The sequence below is a fragment of the Ornithorhynchus anatinus genome, chromosome X1, assembly GCF_004115215.2.
Source record: "Ornithorhynchus anatinus isolate Pmale09 chromosome X1, mOrnAna1.pri.v4, whole genome shotgun sequence".
NCBI classification, from domain to species: Eukaryota; Metazoa; Chordata; class Mammalia; order Monotremata; family Ornithorhynchidae; genus Ornithorhynchus; species Ornithorhynchus anatinus.
Genome location: NC_041749.1, coordinates 35,157,488 through 35,172,726, shown reverse-complemented (window position 1 = coordinate 35,172,726; position 15,239 = coordinate 35,157,488). Strand labels below are relative to the sequence as shown.

Below are 15,239 nucleotides of genomic sequence, written 5' to 3'. Positions count from 1 at the left end.
AGGCCTAGTGGATAGAGCACGGGCTTGGGAGTCGAAGGACCTGGGTTCTAATCCCGGGTTCTCCACTTGTCTCCTTTGTGACCACGGGCAAGTCGCTTCACTTCTCGTTGCCTCGGTTCCCTTCCAGATCCGTAATTAATCTTTAAAAAAAAAAACCTGTTTTGGAATCTTGTCTTTGGAAAAGAAAATCTAAATACCTGAAGGCTTCTCGATCCACATATTTACTGGCTTTTTTCAAAAAACTCCAGCCTATCACAGAGGCAGCATGGTTGTCCCTTTAGAAAACCATGTTGCCTTTCAAAGCGCTCACCGATCTTAAACTTAATTATACTACCAAAATAATGATGGTATTTGTTAAGCATTTACTATGTGCCAAGCACCGTCCCAAGCCCTGGGACAGATACAAGTTAATCAGTTTAAATCCAGTCCCTTTCCCACACGGGGGCTCAGAGTCTAAGTAGGAGGGAGAACAGGCCAAGTGAATCCCCATTTTGCCAATGAGGCAACCGCAGCCCAGAGAAGTGAAGTGACTTGCCCAAGGTCACCCAGCAGGCAAGTGGCAGAGCCCGGATTCCCAGACTCGTGCTCTTTCCAGTAGGTAACGCTCTGTCAAGTCTAAAGGAGTGCGATTCAGTGGCGTGTAATTGCCAGGATCATTCCCCCGGGCCCCAGTGAAATGGCTGTTTGTTGAGTTACACACTTTGGCCGTTCCCCTCCAAGTTCCTTCAGAACAATCTACGGTGGACACCACCCAACCCAAGTCATTTGTTTACATCTTACAGCTCCCTTGGTCTAAAACATTCTAAATGGTTACCATGGTTTAAACCAGATTCACTGCCCCGTTGCTGCAAAAACAAGCGAATCTTTTCTTTTGAAAATGGCATCTGTTAGGTGCTTACTATGTGCCAGGCACTGTATTAAATGCTGGAGTAGATACAAGATAAACAGGTGGGATAAAGTCCCTGAAACCCTTGGGGAAATCACAGTCTTAACCCCCATTTTACAGATGAGGAAACTGAGGTACAGAGAAGTTTTGTGACTTGCTCAAGGTCACAGAGCAGGCAAATGGTAGGGCCAGAATTACAACCCAGGGCCTCTGACTCCCACGTCCCGTGCTCTTTCCACTAGGCCAGGTGCTTCTCCAGTATTTTTCTCAACAAAGAACTGAATTCATTGAGCCTCTAAGGCTATTTCTTTTTCATCGCCGAGTGGACATTTTGTCAAGAGACCTGTCTGATTTTTACCGCCTCCTGTTCCACTCCACCAGCTCTCTCCTTGACCCACCTCAATCAAGCTTTTGGCCCCTTCGGTCCGCCGAGAGGGTATCTCCAACGTCATCAATGACCACCTCACGGCCAGGTCCGGCGGGATCTATCCCAACCTCAACCTCCTTGACCTCTCTGCTACCTTCCACATGCTGGTCCATTCCCTCTTCCCTGAAACAGGATTAGACCTTGGTTTTGATGCCCTCCTGGTTTTCCTCAACTGACTGACAGATCTTCCTACCATTCTAACCACTCCTTCTCGGTCTTGTTCAGTGACTCCATTTCCACCACTCATCCCCAGTGTCTGGTATCCTGCTAGGCCCTGTTGCCATTCTCTACTCACTCTCCCAGGGAACCAATTGACTCACACGGCTCCCACATCGACCTCTCATCTAATCTAGAGCCTTGCATTTCCTCTTGCTCCAGGCCACTTTGTTTTATTTTTTTTTTGCTTGTTTAAATCTATTTGTTAAATAGTATTTGCTAAGCACTAACTATGTGCCAAGCACTGTACTAAGCGCTGGGGTAGATACAAGCTACTCATGTTGGACACAGTCCCTGTCCCACATCAGCCTCACTTTTAATCCCCAGTTTACAGATGAGGCATCTGAGGCACAGAGAAGTTAAGTGACTTTCCCAAGGTCACACATAATAAAAAAAATAATAATAATTATGGCATTTGTTAAGCGCTTACTTTGTGCAAAGCACTGTTCTAAGTGCTGGGGAGGATATAAGGTGATCAGTTTGTCCCACGTGGGGCTCACAGTCTTAATCCCCATTTTACGGAAGGGGTAACTGAGGCACAGAGAAGTTAAGTGACTTGCCCAAAGTCACACAGCTGACAAGTGGCTGAGCCGGGATTTTAATGACTCCCAAGCCCGTGCTCTTCCCACTGAGCCACGCTGCTTAAGATTAGAACCCAGGATCTCTGACTCCTAGGCCCATGCTCTTTCCACCGGACCACAGTGCTTCTCGATAATGTATAATAATATATAATTATTGCCACTTGTCGGCTGTGTGACTGTGGGCAAGTCACTTAACTTCTCTGTGCCTCAGTTCCCTCATCTGTAAAATGGGGATTAAGACTGTGAGCCCCACGTGGGACAACCTGATTCCCCTGTGTCTACCCCAGCGCTTAGAACAGTGCTCGGCACATAGTAAGCGCTTAACAAATACCAACATTATTATTATAATAATGACAATTACAGAACTGTGCTTTTGTTAAGTGCTAGAGCGGGGCAGATACAAAACTTCAGGTCCCACATAGGGCTCGCAGTCTAAGTAGGAGGGAGAACAGCTGAATCCCCATTTTATAGATGAGGAAACTGAGGCCTAGGAAAGTGAAGTGACTTGCCTAAGGTGATCCAGCAGACAAGTGGTGGAGCTGGGATTAGATGCCAGGTCCTTTGACTCCCGGGCCTGTGTTCTTGCCACTAAGTCACACTGCTTCTTGCTGATAGCTCAATCGGGCTCTCCGCCAGCACCTCAAACACAGTATGCCCAAAACTGAAACACTCATCTTCACTCCAAACTTACTTCTCCCATCTTCCCCATCTCCCTCGACGACACGACCATCCCCCTGTCCGAGAAGCCCGCCAACTCAGAGCCGTCCTCGACTTCTCACTGCCTTCTGGCTCTCACATTCGTTCATTCATTCAATCGTATTTACTGAGCCCTTACTCTGTGCAAAGCACGGTACTAAGCGCTTGGGAGACTACAATATAACAAGAGACACATTCCTGCCCACTCTCATTCATTCAAATGCTAAATCCCACTGGTTCTTTTCCCATGATATTTTCCAGATCTGCCTCTTCCTCTCCACAAGCTCTTGCCCATTTTGTCAAGTGGTTACCCTCCCCTCCCTACTACACACTGCTGCACAAATCACCTTCCTGAAGTGTCAGTGGGCACACATCTCTCCACTCCTCAACAACTCCAGTGTCTCCATATCCTCCCTCCACTTTGGTACTGTCCACTAGGTTTCTCCTTCTTACACAACAGGTCTCTTCACCCAGAACGCCCCAGCTCACACTCTGGTCTGCTCAGGCTCTCCCTCTAACTGCATCTCATTCTTCACTCTCCCATCACTGACTTCTCGCTCACAAAGTCCCCCCCCAAACCCTAAATCCATCAGACCATAGCTCTCCCCATATTCAGAACCCTCCTAAAAAATGCCCCCTCCTCCAGTTAGCCTCCCTTCCCTGATTCATTCACAACACTCCAGTCACATCAATCCAATCCTACTTTCGACACTTACATATTCTGTCCCTATCCTCAGCACTTAAACTCTGATTCTGTTTTAAAATGGTATTTGTTAAGCACTTACTGTGCGTCAGGCACCGTACTAAAACTCTTGGGTATGTACAACCTAATCAGGTGGGATAGAATCCATGTCCCACATGGGGCTCACAGACTTAATTCCCATTTCCGTGTCCCACATTTTACAGTCTTAATCCCCATTTTACCGATGAGGTAACCGAGGCATGGAGAAGTGAAGTGACTTGCCCAAGGTCACAAAGCAGACAGATGGCAGAGCCGGGATTAGAGCCCACGGCCTCTGACTCCCAGGTTCGTGTTTTTTCCACTTGGCCATTATTCATTTCTCGTTGTACATTCAGTCACGATGGCCCTGATCTCGGCCCAGTGAAAGATCATCGAAAAACTCTTTTGGGGCTACTGAATTTCGTGTTAACACATGCTCTCCTCGCCTTGTCAGGCTTTCCTGTTCTCACCCGGCTGAGTCTGCCCTCTTTGAAAGGCCAATCCTTTCCCTCGGATTCTTTCTTTTTTATGCCACCAGCCAGCCACGCCAGTTGTGCCAGCCTTGCGGGGCTCCTCTTCGGTCCACCGGGTTTGTATTTTGGTGGCACCTCTGTGATGGTGTTCACAACCACCAGCCTCCTAGCCGGTTACTTGCATTTCTCAGTTAATTCCTTAATGAATCTTCATGTTTTTTCATAGTTCTATAATTAACTATCCTTCTTTTCTGGGCTTCCCTCCCTACCAAGAAGGTTAAATTCTACTGCGATGTGATCATGAGTCTAAAAAAGCCCTTCCCCCCACACCTCTTGCATCAGATCCTGTCCATTACTAGGAACTAAATCCAGTTTATTTTCTTTTCTCGCGGGTTCCAGGACTAACTGTCCTGAAAGCAATTGTTTTTCTAACCCAAACCCTACCTTCCTAAAAACGGAAGCCTCCGCCCCGACTGACTACTCTCGTTTTACAGCTACTCCGAGTTCGGCTTAACTTCTGCTCCTCCCGGTCAGCAGTTGGGGAAGAGAGAAAGCAGGCCCCTTATGGTGCCGAACCTCCGGCTGCAGGTCAGCCTGGCTTAGCGGGAACGCTGACCCGGAGACACCAAATCCACAGCCGTTTCTCTAGCCGAGCCCAAGAGGAGGCCGGAAAACCACCCAACGGCCTCAGGACTCTTGACGGCCGAAAAGCGGACCGGAGGGAGAAGGGAGAGGAGAAGTTTGAATGAAACTTATAAATATGTTATGAAATATAATATTTCCATGAGATGAGCTCAGCAAGAGGCAGGGGAGGCCTGGGGGATAACGGACCAGGCCCAAAGGACCTTAGCCGCACAGCTGGCACGTCAAGAACAACAGCCACAGAAAATGGAGCCTGGCATATAGTAAATGTTCAACAAGTACCATTAAAAAGAAAAAAAAAAGGAAAAAAAGCACACCAATCCATACTTCACTCTGCTGCCTGGATCATTTTCTACAAAACCTTTCAGGACTTGTCACCCCACTCCTCAAAAAACTCCAGTAGTAGCCCATCCACTTCCACATCAAACAGAAACTCCTCACCACTGGCTTTAGAGAGCTCCATCACTTTGCCCCCTCCTATCTCACTTAGCTACTCTCCTACTAAATCGCAGCCCGCACACTTCGCTCCTCTAATGGCACATAGTAAGCGCTTAAATGCCATCATTATTAGGATTATGATGATTATTATTTTTATTACTATTATTAATGCTAACCTTCGCACTGGGCCTCCATCTCGCCACCGACCACTCGCCCATGTCCTATCACTGGCCTGGAAACGCCCTCCCTCCGCTAAATCCGACAATTACTGTCCCCCTCTTCAAAGCCTTATTGAAGGCACATCTCCTCCAGTTGGCCTTCCCTAAGAACCCCCCCCCTCAACACTTTCCTCTAACCCCACTCCTTTCTGCGTCACCCTAGCTCCCTTTGTTCTTCCTCCCTCCCAGACCCTCAGCACTTCTGTACATATCTGTAGTTTATTGATTTGTATTAATGTCTGTCTCCCCCGCTCTAGACTGCAAGCTCTTTGTGGGGAGGGAATGTCACTCTTTATTGCTGTATTGTACCCTCCTAAGCACACAGTTCAGTGCTCTGCACAGAGTAAGTGCTCAATAAATACTACTGAATGAATCAATGAATGAATGGCTTTTTCAGGTGGGCTGATCACCCCATCCCTGGATGACGCAGAGGTACTTTCGGGGAAGATGACGGCAGGAGAGCCGGTCTATTTCCGTAGCGAGCGGAGCAGATGACAGGAGGTTTTTATACCACAAGATGCTTTTAGGGCTTGCATCAGAGGGTCGGAGAGTCTGACTTAATTGCGGTAACACAGAACACACACAGGTCTGCAAACAATTTTAAACGACTGTGTGCTCATGACTCACTCACACCTGGCAATGACTTTTTGCTCAGAGGAGAAAGAGGCAACATACGTGGTTCCTTTCTGGCTGGCAATAAAAGACCCTTAAGCAGCACACTGGCTTTGCCCGCTCCCTCTGGGAAGGAAGAGGGACCCAGGGCCCTTCCTTTGGCATGGGGGATGGAAAGGCAAGAGGTTAGGAGTCCAACCTGAAGAACTGAAAAAGGCAGTCAGTCCCCTGAGACAGATCCCCCCCTCTCTTTAGGAGTTCAGCCATGCCAGATTCGCTCAGAATCTATTCCCCGCCAGGACCACGGGCTGTCATTTTGTCTCGATTTCAAAATTTGAATCGCAGAACTGTTCCCCAAATTAGGCCTTCCCTAACCCCTCGTTTGCTCACCTCTCCTATGCACTTGAGTCTGTACCCCTTAAGCCCTTTGAACTCACCCCACGGCAGCCCCACAGCACTTTTGTAAGCATCCCTACACCCTGTGGCTTCCCCCATAATTTATTTTAATGTCGGTCTCCCCATCTAACCAGGAAGCTCCTCAAGGGCAGGGAGCAGTGCGGCCTAGCGGAGAGGGCGCGGGCCTGGGAGTCTCGGCTCTGATACCTGTCTGCTGTGTGACCCTGGGCAAGTCACTAAACTTTTCTTGACTCAGTTACCTCATCTGAAAAATGGGGATTATGACTGCGAGCCCCCTTGGGACATGGACTGTGTCCAGCCTCATTACCTTGTATCTACCCCAGCGCTCAGAACAGTGCCTGGGACATAGTGAGTGCTTAACAAACACCATTAAAAAAATGTCTATCGACTCTATCACACTGTACCCTCCCAACCATTTAGTACATTGCTCTGCACACGGTAAGTGCTCAAGAAATGCCACGGATCGATTACCTGATTGGGTCCAGGCTACGGGGAGTAGGTCAACTCCGACCCAAGCTTGGAGCAAGTTAGCTCAGATTTTGAGTTCCTGCTCGGGAAGGGCAGAGACTTTTTAACTTGCTTTTACTCCTTTTCAGCCACCCCGCACTGCTTCACTTCTTGATGCAGAGACCCCCCTCCCTGGAGGCTCCAATCAGAGGGCGGCCCTTTCTCAGTCACCCCCCTGAGGTGCCCATACCTGAGAACAAAGGTGCCAGCTCTATGGAAGTATCAGCGCTCAACAAATACTAATAATATAATTAATAAAAAAAAAAAAACTCCTTGATCCTACTGATATTTTCAGACTGCCCATCTCAGAGAGGACCGAAGCTTTCTCTCTGGCTCCCCACCCCCGAGCCGTGAAGGTCTTCCCGGTGCTGACTCCCTCGGCCGCTTCACTTCCCTTTCCCGTTTCTGCCCACGCACTCCGTCCGGGTCGACGGACAGGGAGGAGAGCAGCTGGGGGTCCTGCGGCCTCCACTCACCGTGGTGATGAACCGGTAGAGAGGCTGTCTCCTCTCTGTGTACTTCACTGTGATGGGGCTTAGGTCATAGCGGAACCAGATGGCGGGGATGATGCGGCCAGTGTGGCTGTAGGCGACGTACTCCTGTGGGGAGGAGAGACAGAGACGGACGTGAGCCCTAAGGAGCTTCCACGTTGACTGCGCCCGGCTTCTGGTCCCGGGGTGACGGGACCTTCCAGTGCAGCCCCAGAGCTCAGGACAGAAGGAATCGTGCTGGTGTTGGCTCATTCATTTGTATTTATTAGTGCTTCTCGTGTTAGCACAATACAACAATAAACAGACCCATTCCCTGCCCACAACGAGCTAATATTCATTCATTCATATTTATCATTATTATCATGTTGGTATCTGTTAAGCGCTATGTGCCGAGCACTGTTCTAAGCGCTGGGGTAGATCCAGGGTAATCAGGTTGTCCCACGTGAGGCTCACAGTTAATCCCCATTTTACAGATGAGGTAACCGCTTTTGTGTGGTCAGTGGAAAAAGCACGGGCTGGGGAGTCAGAGGTCACGGTTCAAATCCCGGCTCCACCGCTTGTCAGCTGTGTGACTCTGTCCAAGTCACTTCTCTGTGCCTCCGTTACCTCATCTGTAAAATGGGCATTAAGACCGTGGGACAAGCTGATCACTTTGTATCCTCCCCAGCGCTTAGAACAGGGCTCTGCACATAGTAAGTGCTTAACAAGTGCCATCATCATTATTATCCTATGAATCGATGCCTTTTCGTGGCAGGATACGCTGATGAAGCTTTGAGCTATGCCATACAGGTCTACCCAAAATGGAAAGGTCTAAGCCGAAGCGACAGACAAAACCTATTCTCCTGTGCTGGGCAGCAGCGGCATGGGAAGGAGTCAAAGGCGGAGGATCAAGTGATCGAAATGTTGATCAAAGACAACGGCAGAGGCTCGAGTTTTTACCGGGCGGAAGGAGGCGACGTTAAACCACTTCCGTATCTTTACCGAGAAAACTCTACGGATTCACATCCTGGAACCACTTTAGGATAGGAGATGGGACGTTCGGAAGAGTGTGTGCCCACGGAGGCGCTAGGGTTCGAAAATGACTTGACAGCATTTGAAGATGAAGATACCGTGTGCAGAGCACTGTATTAAGCGCTTGAGAGAGTACAATATAAAAAATGCAGACACATTCCCTGCCCACAGCGAACTTACAGTCTAGACAGGGAGACAGACAGCGCGGCTCAATGGAAAGAGCCCGGGCTTAGGAGTCAGAGGTCATGGGTCCTAATCCCGGATCCGCCATCTGTCAGCTGTGTGACTTTGGGCAAGTCACTTAACTTCTCGGTGCCTCAGTTACCTCATCTGTAAAATGGGGATGAAGACCGTGAGCCTCACGTGGGACAACCTGATTACCCTGTATCTACTCCAGAGCTTAGAACAGTGCTCGGCACATAGTAAGCGCTTAAAAAATACGAACGTTATTATTAATATACATAAATTACAAATAAATAGCACTGGGGTGGGGGCTGCATCTTGTCTTTAGGGGGTCCCAGCTAGCTCTAAGGGATGGGGCTGACTAGCCACAGTTGCCCACTAGGGCCCCCAAAGCTAGGGGTTTGCCTGCTAGGTGCCAAACCTACGAGGGCGATGACACCCTCACACCCCTGGAGGCTACTGCTAGAGCAGGGCTGATCAGTACAGTGCTCTGCACATAGTAAGCACTCAGTAAATACCCCTGACTGATCAAGTGACCTGAGAACCAATTTCTCCATCTGTGCATATCCATATATTCTGTTGCTTCCCCTATCTGGAATTTATTTTAATGTCAGTGTCCCTCACTATACTGTAAGTTGCTCAAGGGCAAGAATCATGTCTGCTAACTCTATCGTAGTGCTCAGCACACTGCTTTGCACCCAGTAAGCGCTCAAGAAATAGCATCGATTCCTACATTTTGAAATGTGAATATTTTCATGATCTCACCTATTTAAAGAGTTCATTCAATAGTATTTATTGAGCGCTTACTATGTGCAGAGCACTGTACTAAGCGCTTGGAATGAACAAGATGGCAACAGATAAGAGTTGGAACAGCCCATGAAGAGCTGGCTGGCCTTGACCTAGAGAAGCAAACGGCTAGTAGACCCAACAAAAGACACCACTTGGGGGGAATGGGGCACTTTTCAGGTGCAACTGGTACAAAAAGAATCCTCAACACCCCATCTGCGGGCCTCCTTCCAGCCCGGAGAGGCCAATCACAGTTGGGAAAGAAAGGCCACACCAGGGCATGTCACCTGGGTGGAAAAGTGAATTCACTGCATTGGGATCTATACAACTGGAGCGGGGTTTCAAGCTGCCGGGGTTTCAGCGGACGAGGGCTTGAGCAGTGAACCAAAACACGATCCATCTAGCTGGGGAGTCTGCCTCTGAGAATGACCACAGGAGAGCTGGTGGAATTGTGAACTGGTCGCCCTCACGGGCATTGATCCTCATGGTTCGAGATGGGCCACAGAGGGACTTTAACTCAAATAACCCATCAGGGACCCATGTGCGGGACCTGATTTCATCCTTCTCAAACCTCCAACATCCCTAGTGTTTCCCTCTAATAAACCCCGATCAATGTCTCATCTGTGAATTTATCCAAAGTAGAACTGGATGTGATATTCCAGGAAAAGTGAGTGCCTAAACGTTGGAGGCTCTCAGAGAGGGTGCGCTGAGAATGGCGGCTTCAAGCTGAGGATGGGGTGGAGAATGGAAACCACCGGGAGTCGGTCCTCTGCAGGGTGAACCTCTAGAGATGGAAAGAAGCCTCGGGTGGGGGCGGGGGATGATAAAAATGAGCCTCAGCTCTCCTCGCGGAAACCGGGGGCTTTAGCCGCTAAAGAGCACGGCTGGTATAGGATCGCCCTCCCTCCTCAAATCCCACAGTCCGTTACTCTCTCTCCCTTCAAAGCCTTATTGAAGGCACGACACCTCCAAGAGGCCTTCCCTGACTACAAGCCCTCCATTCCTCCTCTCCCTCTTCCTTCTGTGTCTCCCTTACTCGCTCTCTTCATTCATCCCCCGACTCCCAGCCCCACAGCCCTCGAGTCCATTTCTGTCACTGATTTATTTATATGAACGTCTGCCTCTCCCTCTAGACAGGAAGCTCGTTGTGGGCGGGGAATGTAGCTGTTTATTGTTATACGCTACTCCCCCCAAACGCTTAGTACAGTGCTCTGCACATAATAGGCGCTCAATACACAGGACGGACTCCTCCACTGGAGCCCTTTTCTCTACCAGCAGAGGCCGCTACCGCACTTTGATGTTCAAGTCGGAGATGCGGCCCCAAGCTGCGGCAAGAAAGGAGCCTGGCCTCTGGTCCCCTCTCCCCAGGCCGCCTCCTCACCTTGTTGGCTACGGTGTACTGGTAGGAGTAGCGCTGCTTCCCGTTCTTATCTTCGTACACGGTGGGTACTATCTTCAAGATGTAGTCATATGAAGCAAGGGCTGCGGGGGGGAGAAACGGCACCGTGTGAAAACGCAGGATTTCGCTGGCTGGAATTAATAGTAAAGCCCTGACCGGGTGGGGATTTGCAGAACGAATCTTGCGACTGTTTAAACCGGGCCTCTCGGTTTCGTGTTTTCCAAGAGGGTCCGCGGACTGCTTCTGGAAGGGAGGTGTGTGTGTTGGGGTGGTGGGGGGGGGAGGGGGGCGGTACCCTAAATAAAGCCACATCCAGTCTTTGGCTTCCAGGAAGTTCTGGAGAGTCTCACATTTAGAGAACGAGTGATCAGTCCCCAAAGTTAGGCCCCGGGGCGTTGATTTACCCACATCAGTACCACCTCAGCCACATTAGCCAGCCTCAACCCAGACCCGGTGGCCAAGCTGACCCCTTTCCCAGACTGAGCTCCCCTTTCCCAGACTGAGCTCCCCTTTTCCCTCTGCTCCTTCTACCCCCGCCCCTTCACCTCTCCGCAGCAAAACCCTCTTCTCCCCCCTTTTCCTCTGCTCCTCCCCCATCCCGTCCCATCCCCTCGGCACTGTACTTGTCCGCTCAACCGTGTATATCTTCATCACCCTATTTATTTTGTTAATGAGATGCTCATCACCCTGATTCTATTTATTTGCTACTGTTTTAATGAGATGTTCTTCCCCTCGATTCTATTGATTGCCATCGTTCCTGTCTGTCCGTCTCCCCCGATTAGACCGTAAGCCCGGCAAAGGGCAGGGACTGTATCTGTTACCGATGTGTCCGTTCCAAGCGCTTAGTACAGTGCTCTGCACACAGTAAGCGCTCAATAAATACTACTGAATGAATGAATGAAAGCCAGGCCAGACCCTTCCCCTGTGCTCCATTCCAGTTAATAATAATAATATAATTATATATTTTTAATAATTAAGGTATTTGTTAAGCGCTACGTGCCAGGCACTGTACTAAGCACTAGGGTGGATACAAGCAAATCGCGTTGGACACAGTCCCTGTCCCGCATGGGGCTCACAGTCTCGATCCCCATTTTAGAGATGAGGCGCAGAGAAGTGAAGTGACTTGCCTAAGGTCACACAGCACTAATTCCCACCCTAACTGACCAGACCCAAACCAGAGGCCCTCAGGCTGAACAGGATCAGGTATTGGCAGATCCAAAGAGGAGGGATGAATAAAATACAGGGTAATGATAATAATAATTAGGGTACTTGTTAAGCGCTTAGCATGTGCCAAGCACTCTTCTATGCGCAGACATAGTGACAAATTAATCAGGTTGGACACTGTCCCTGTCGCACGTGGGGCACAGGGTCTACTAAGGAGTAGGGCGCAGGATTTAATCCCCCATTTTACATTTTGCCCGAGGTCACACAGCAGACACATGGCAGAGCTGGGATTAGAGGCCAGGTTCTCTGACTCCCAGGCATGCGCTCTTTCTGCTAGGCCACCCTGCTTCTCACAGCCCCCAGTTCAGCTTCTGGCAACTAACTGCAGCCTGGGCTAGTGTGGAGTCAAAGGCCCCGGTTCCCAGGAGCCCGGATTGGGAGAAGCAGCGTGGCTCAGTGGAAAGAGCCCGGGGCTTGGGAGTCAGAGGTCATGAGTTCTAATCCCGGCTCCGCTTGTCAGTTGTGTGACTCTGGGCAAGTCACTTAACTTCTCTGTGCCTCATCTGCAAAATGGGGATTAAAACTGTGAGCCCCACGGGGGACAACCCGATCACCTTGTATCCCCCCTAGCGCTTAGAACAGTGCTTTGCACATAGTAAGCGCTTAACAAATACCATCATCATCATCGTTTGGCAGAACAAGAGCGCTGTGAGTGAACTCAGAGTCATGTCAAGGAGCTCCTTCTCCAAACTGACCTGCTGGTCTTTGACCTCTGTGTTCCAGTCCTATTACTTGGCGTCTTGTAAGAGGCCCAGAGCGGGGTCTTTGGGGCACGCGACCCTCCCATCTGCAGACCCTAGGGATGCAGGGAGGGGTGACCGATGCCAGGGACCTTCATTAGAGTTCAGTAGCTGACCAGCTGGAAATCATGAGTCCAAGTGCTAAACAATGGGCTGACCACATTCTATCAGGCCCGGGATGACTCACAACATGTCAATGTATAAGCGCTGAGGACACTGCCCTTAGAACACGGACCTGGGTTCCCCGGGGACCTGGAAAACCACTAGGCGTGGGGAGGGAGGGAGCTTGAAGCAGGGGTCGGGGGGCTCCGAAGGAGGCACGCGAGGGAAGAGCAGAGCAGAATACCTGAGATTTTTCCTATTCGGAGCCTGGGGCCCCAAAGACCGGCAGAGCTAGTCCTCTCAGTGCAGGGCCAGGATTCCGAAGGTAAGGAGTTAGGGAGGTTCCAACAGTTACAAAGAGAGAGAGAATGGGAAGCAGAGAGAGGGAGACAGAGTAGAGGGGAGAGAGATGGAGAGGGGGGAGACGAAGAGAGGGAAACAGAGAGAGGAAGACAGAGAGAGGGAGACAGAGAGTGGAAGACAGAGAGGAAGACAGAGAGGAAGACAGAGGGAGGGAGACTGAAAGGGAGGCAGACACTGAGAGGGAGGGAGACAGAGGAAGGGCGATAGAGAAGGAGACGGAGAGGGAGGGAGGCTGACAGGGAGGGAGACCGAGACGGAGGGAGACTGAGCAGAGAAAATCAGTAGGGTAATCTTACCCCCAACCTCTCTAAATTGCTCCCCGGAAGCTCCAGGGATCAAAGCCTTACTGCCCGGCCTGAACAAGCAGCCGGTAGAATTCCTCCATAACCACTGCTAGAGCAAATAGTTTCCCCCATCTCTCCCCGTCCTGCTACGCCAACGCCTCGAGTGGCAAACAGATGCCCAGCCCCCAGGATCCGTACGGTTAGAGCTGCGTTTGTCTGCTCCTCCGAGGGCATTGAATGCTCCGTGAATGTTCTGCACCTGAAATAAAAACAGTATGGAAGCGTGTTAAATAGAAGCGGGAGGACTCAGCACAGCCCCAGTGGACCCATCAGAGAGCCCGGGAGGCAGGGAAACCCAGTCCAAAGAGGTGTTCAAAGTGAAGCTACACTCTAAAGGCTTCCCAAACCCAGAGACAGTCAGTTGCCAAGTCAAGACACACCACCAAAAAGGAGAGAGAGAGTCTGTGCCCAGAAAAATTAGGCAGCATTAGAAAATTGCCAGCCGGGGCTACCAAGACCCGATTTCAAACGGAAGGTTTGGATTCGAGATGGGGAGGGATGGGGTTAGTGAAAGGGGCTGACCATTCAGTAAGTGGCACTGTCGACTCTGAGAGCTCATTGTGGGCAGGGAATCTATCTGTTACAGTGTACTCTTTCCAAGCGATTAGCATAGTGCTCTGTCCACGGTAATCAATACGATGGATTGATTCCAAATCTTAAACACTGCCACAGAACTCCCCAGGACAATCGCTTTTCCCAGGCCTCCGGCGAGGTCTCCCAGCTGGTCGCAGGCAGCTGAAGGTACGACCGCACCAGGCCATCGGTGGGTAGGACCCCTAGCCCATTTGGAAGCACCGTGAGAGGGCTGCCCTCTTGGACAACCATCTTCGTGCTAAAGGGTGGAACTTCAGATAACTCCAGCTTTTCCCCCAATCACCTCTATGCACGGCTCACCTGTGCACCTCTTCATTCAGTTGTATTTATTGAGCGCTTACTGCGTGCAGAGCGCTGTACTAAGCGCTTGGGAGAGTACAACAACAAACAGATACATTCCCTGCCTACAGTGAGCGCACAGTCTAGACTGGAACTTACTAGGTTCACAAATCCCCTTTAGGGTGTAAGTTCCCTGTGGGCAGGATACGTGTCTGGTGCTTCAGCTGAACCTCTCAAGCGCCTAGTACAGTGCCCGGCATTCAGGAGGCGCTCAGCCGATACCATGACCGTTACTATTACAAGCAGCATGGTCTATTGGAAAGACCAAGGGCTTGGGAGTCAGAAGAACCCGGGTTCTAACCTCAGCTCTGCCACCGGTCTGCTGTGTGACCCTGTGCTTCACGCAACTTCTCTGTTCCCTCAACTGTAAAACGGGGCTTCACTACCGCGAGCCTCACGAGGGATATGGACCGTGTCTAACCTGATTAGCTTTTATCTACCCTAGTGCTTAGTAGAGTGCCTGGCACTTAGTAAGCACTTAACAAATGCCATAAAAAACCAAAAACAAGAGAAAAAGCCCCTTCCGTGGCTGGGGCTAAGGCCTCACCTGAAGCTTGTCCCCAAAGGAGAGCTTGTGGATCACGTGAGTCATGTCTGGATTCTGGGGCTGTGCTGTGGCACTGTGGGTAGACACGTGAAAGTTGCCAGGGACCTACAGTGGCCAATAGCCCAAGGGATAGAAAACAAAAAACACAGTTTTTATGGATCCTCTCACACCTCTCCATCTTCTCCCTATCCTGTCATGGAGGCTATTACCCATACACCCTGGTGATGATTGGGGGTGGAAGTGGGGGGTCTGGGCCAGGTGTGACCAGTTTGACCTCTGGCT

The 15,239-nt window shown here is 50.3% G+C and overlaps 1 protein-coding gene across 1 annotated transcript in view; it reads right to left on the bottom strand.

Annotated features, from left to right (window-relative positions):
- The window catches only part of ERGIC1 (endoplasmic reticulum-golgi intermediate compartment 1), an 82,025-nt gene that overhangs the window by 2,393 nt on the left and 64,393 nt on the right, over positions 1-15,239 (bottom strand). Inside the window, exons 6-9 of the mRNA XM_029050525.2 lie at positions 14,958-15,062; positions 13,616-13,676; positions 10,687-10,787; positions 7,311-7,433 (exon numbers count right to left, since the gene is read on the bottom strand). Coding sequence (XP_028906358.1) covers positions 7,311-7,433; positions 10,687-10,787; positions 13,616-13,676; positions 14,958-15,062 — 390 coding nt within the window. The remainder of the gene's footprint in view (positions 1-7,310; positions 7,434-10,686; positions 10,788-13,615; positions 13,677-14,957; positions 15,063-15,239) is intronic.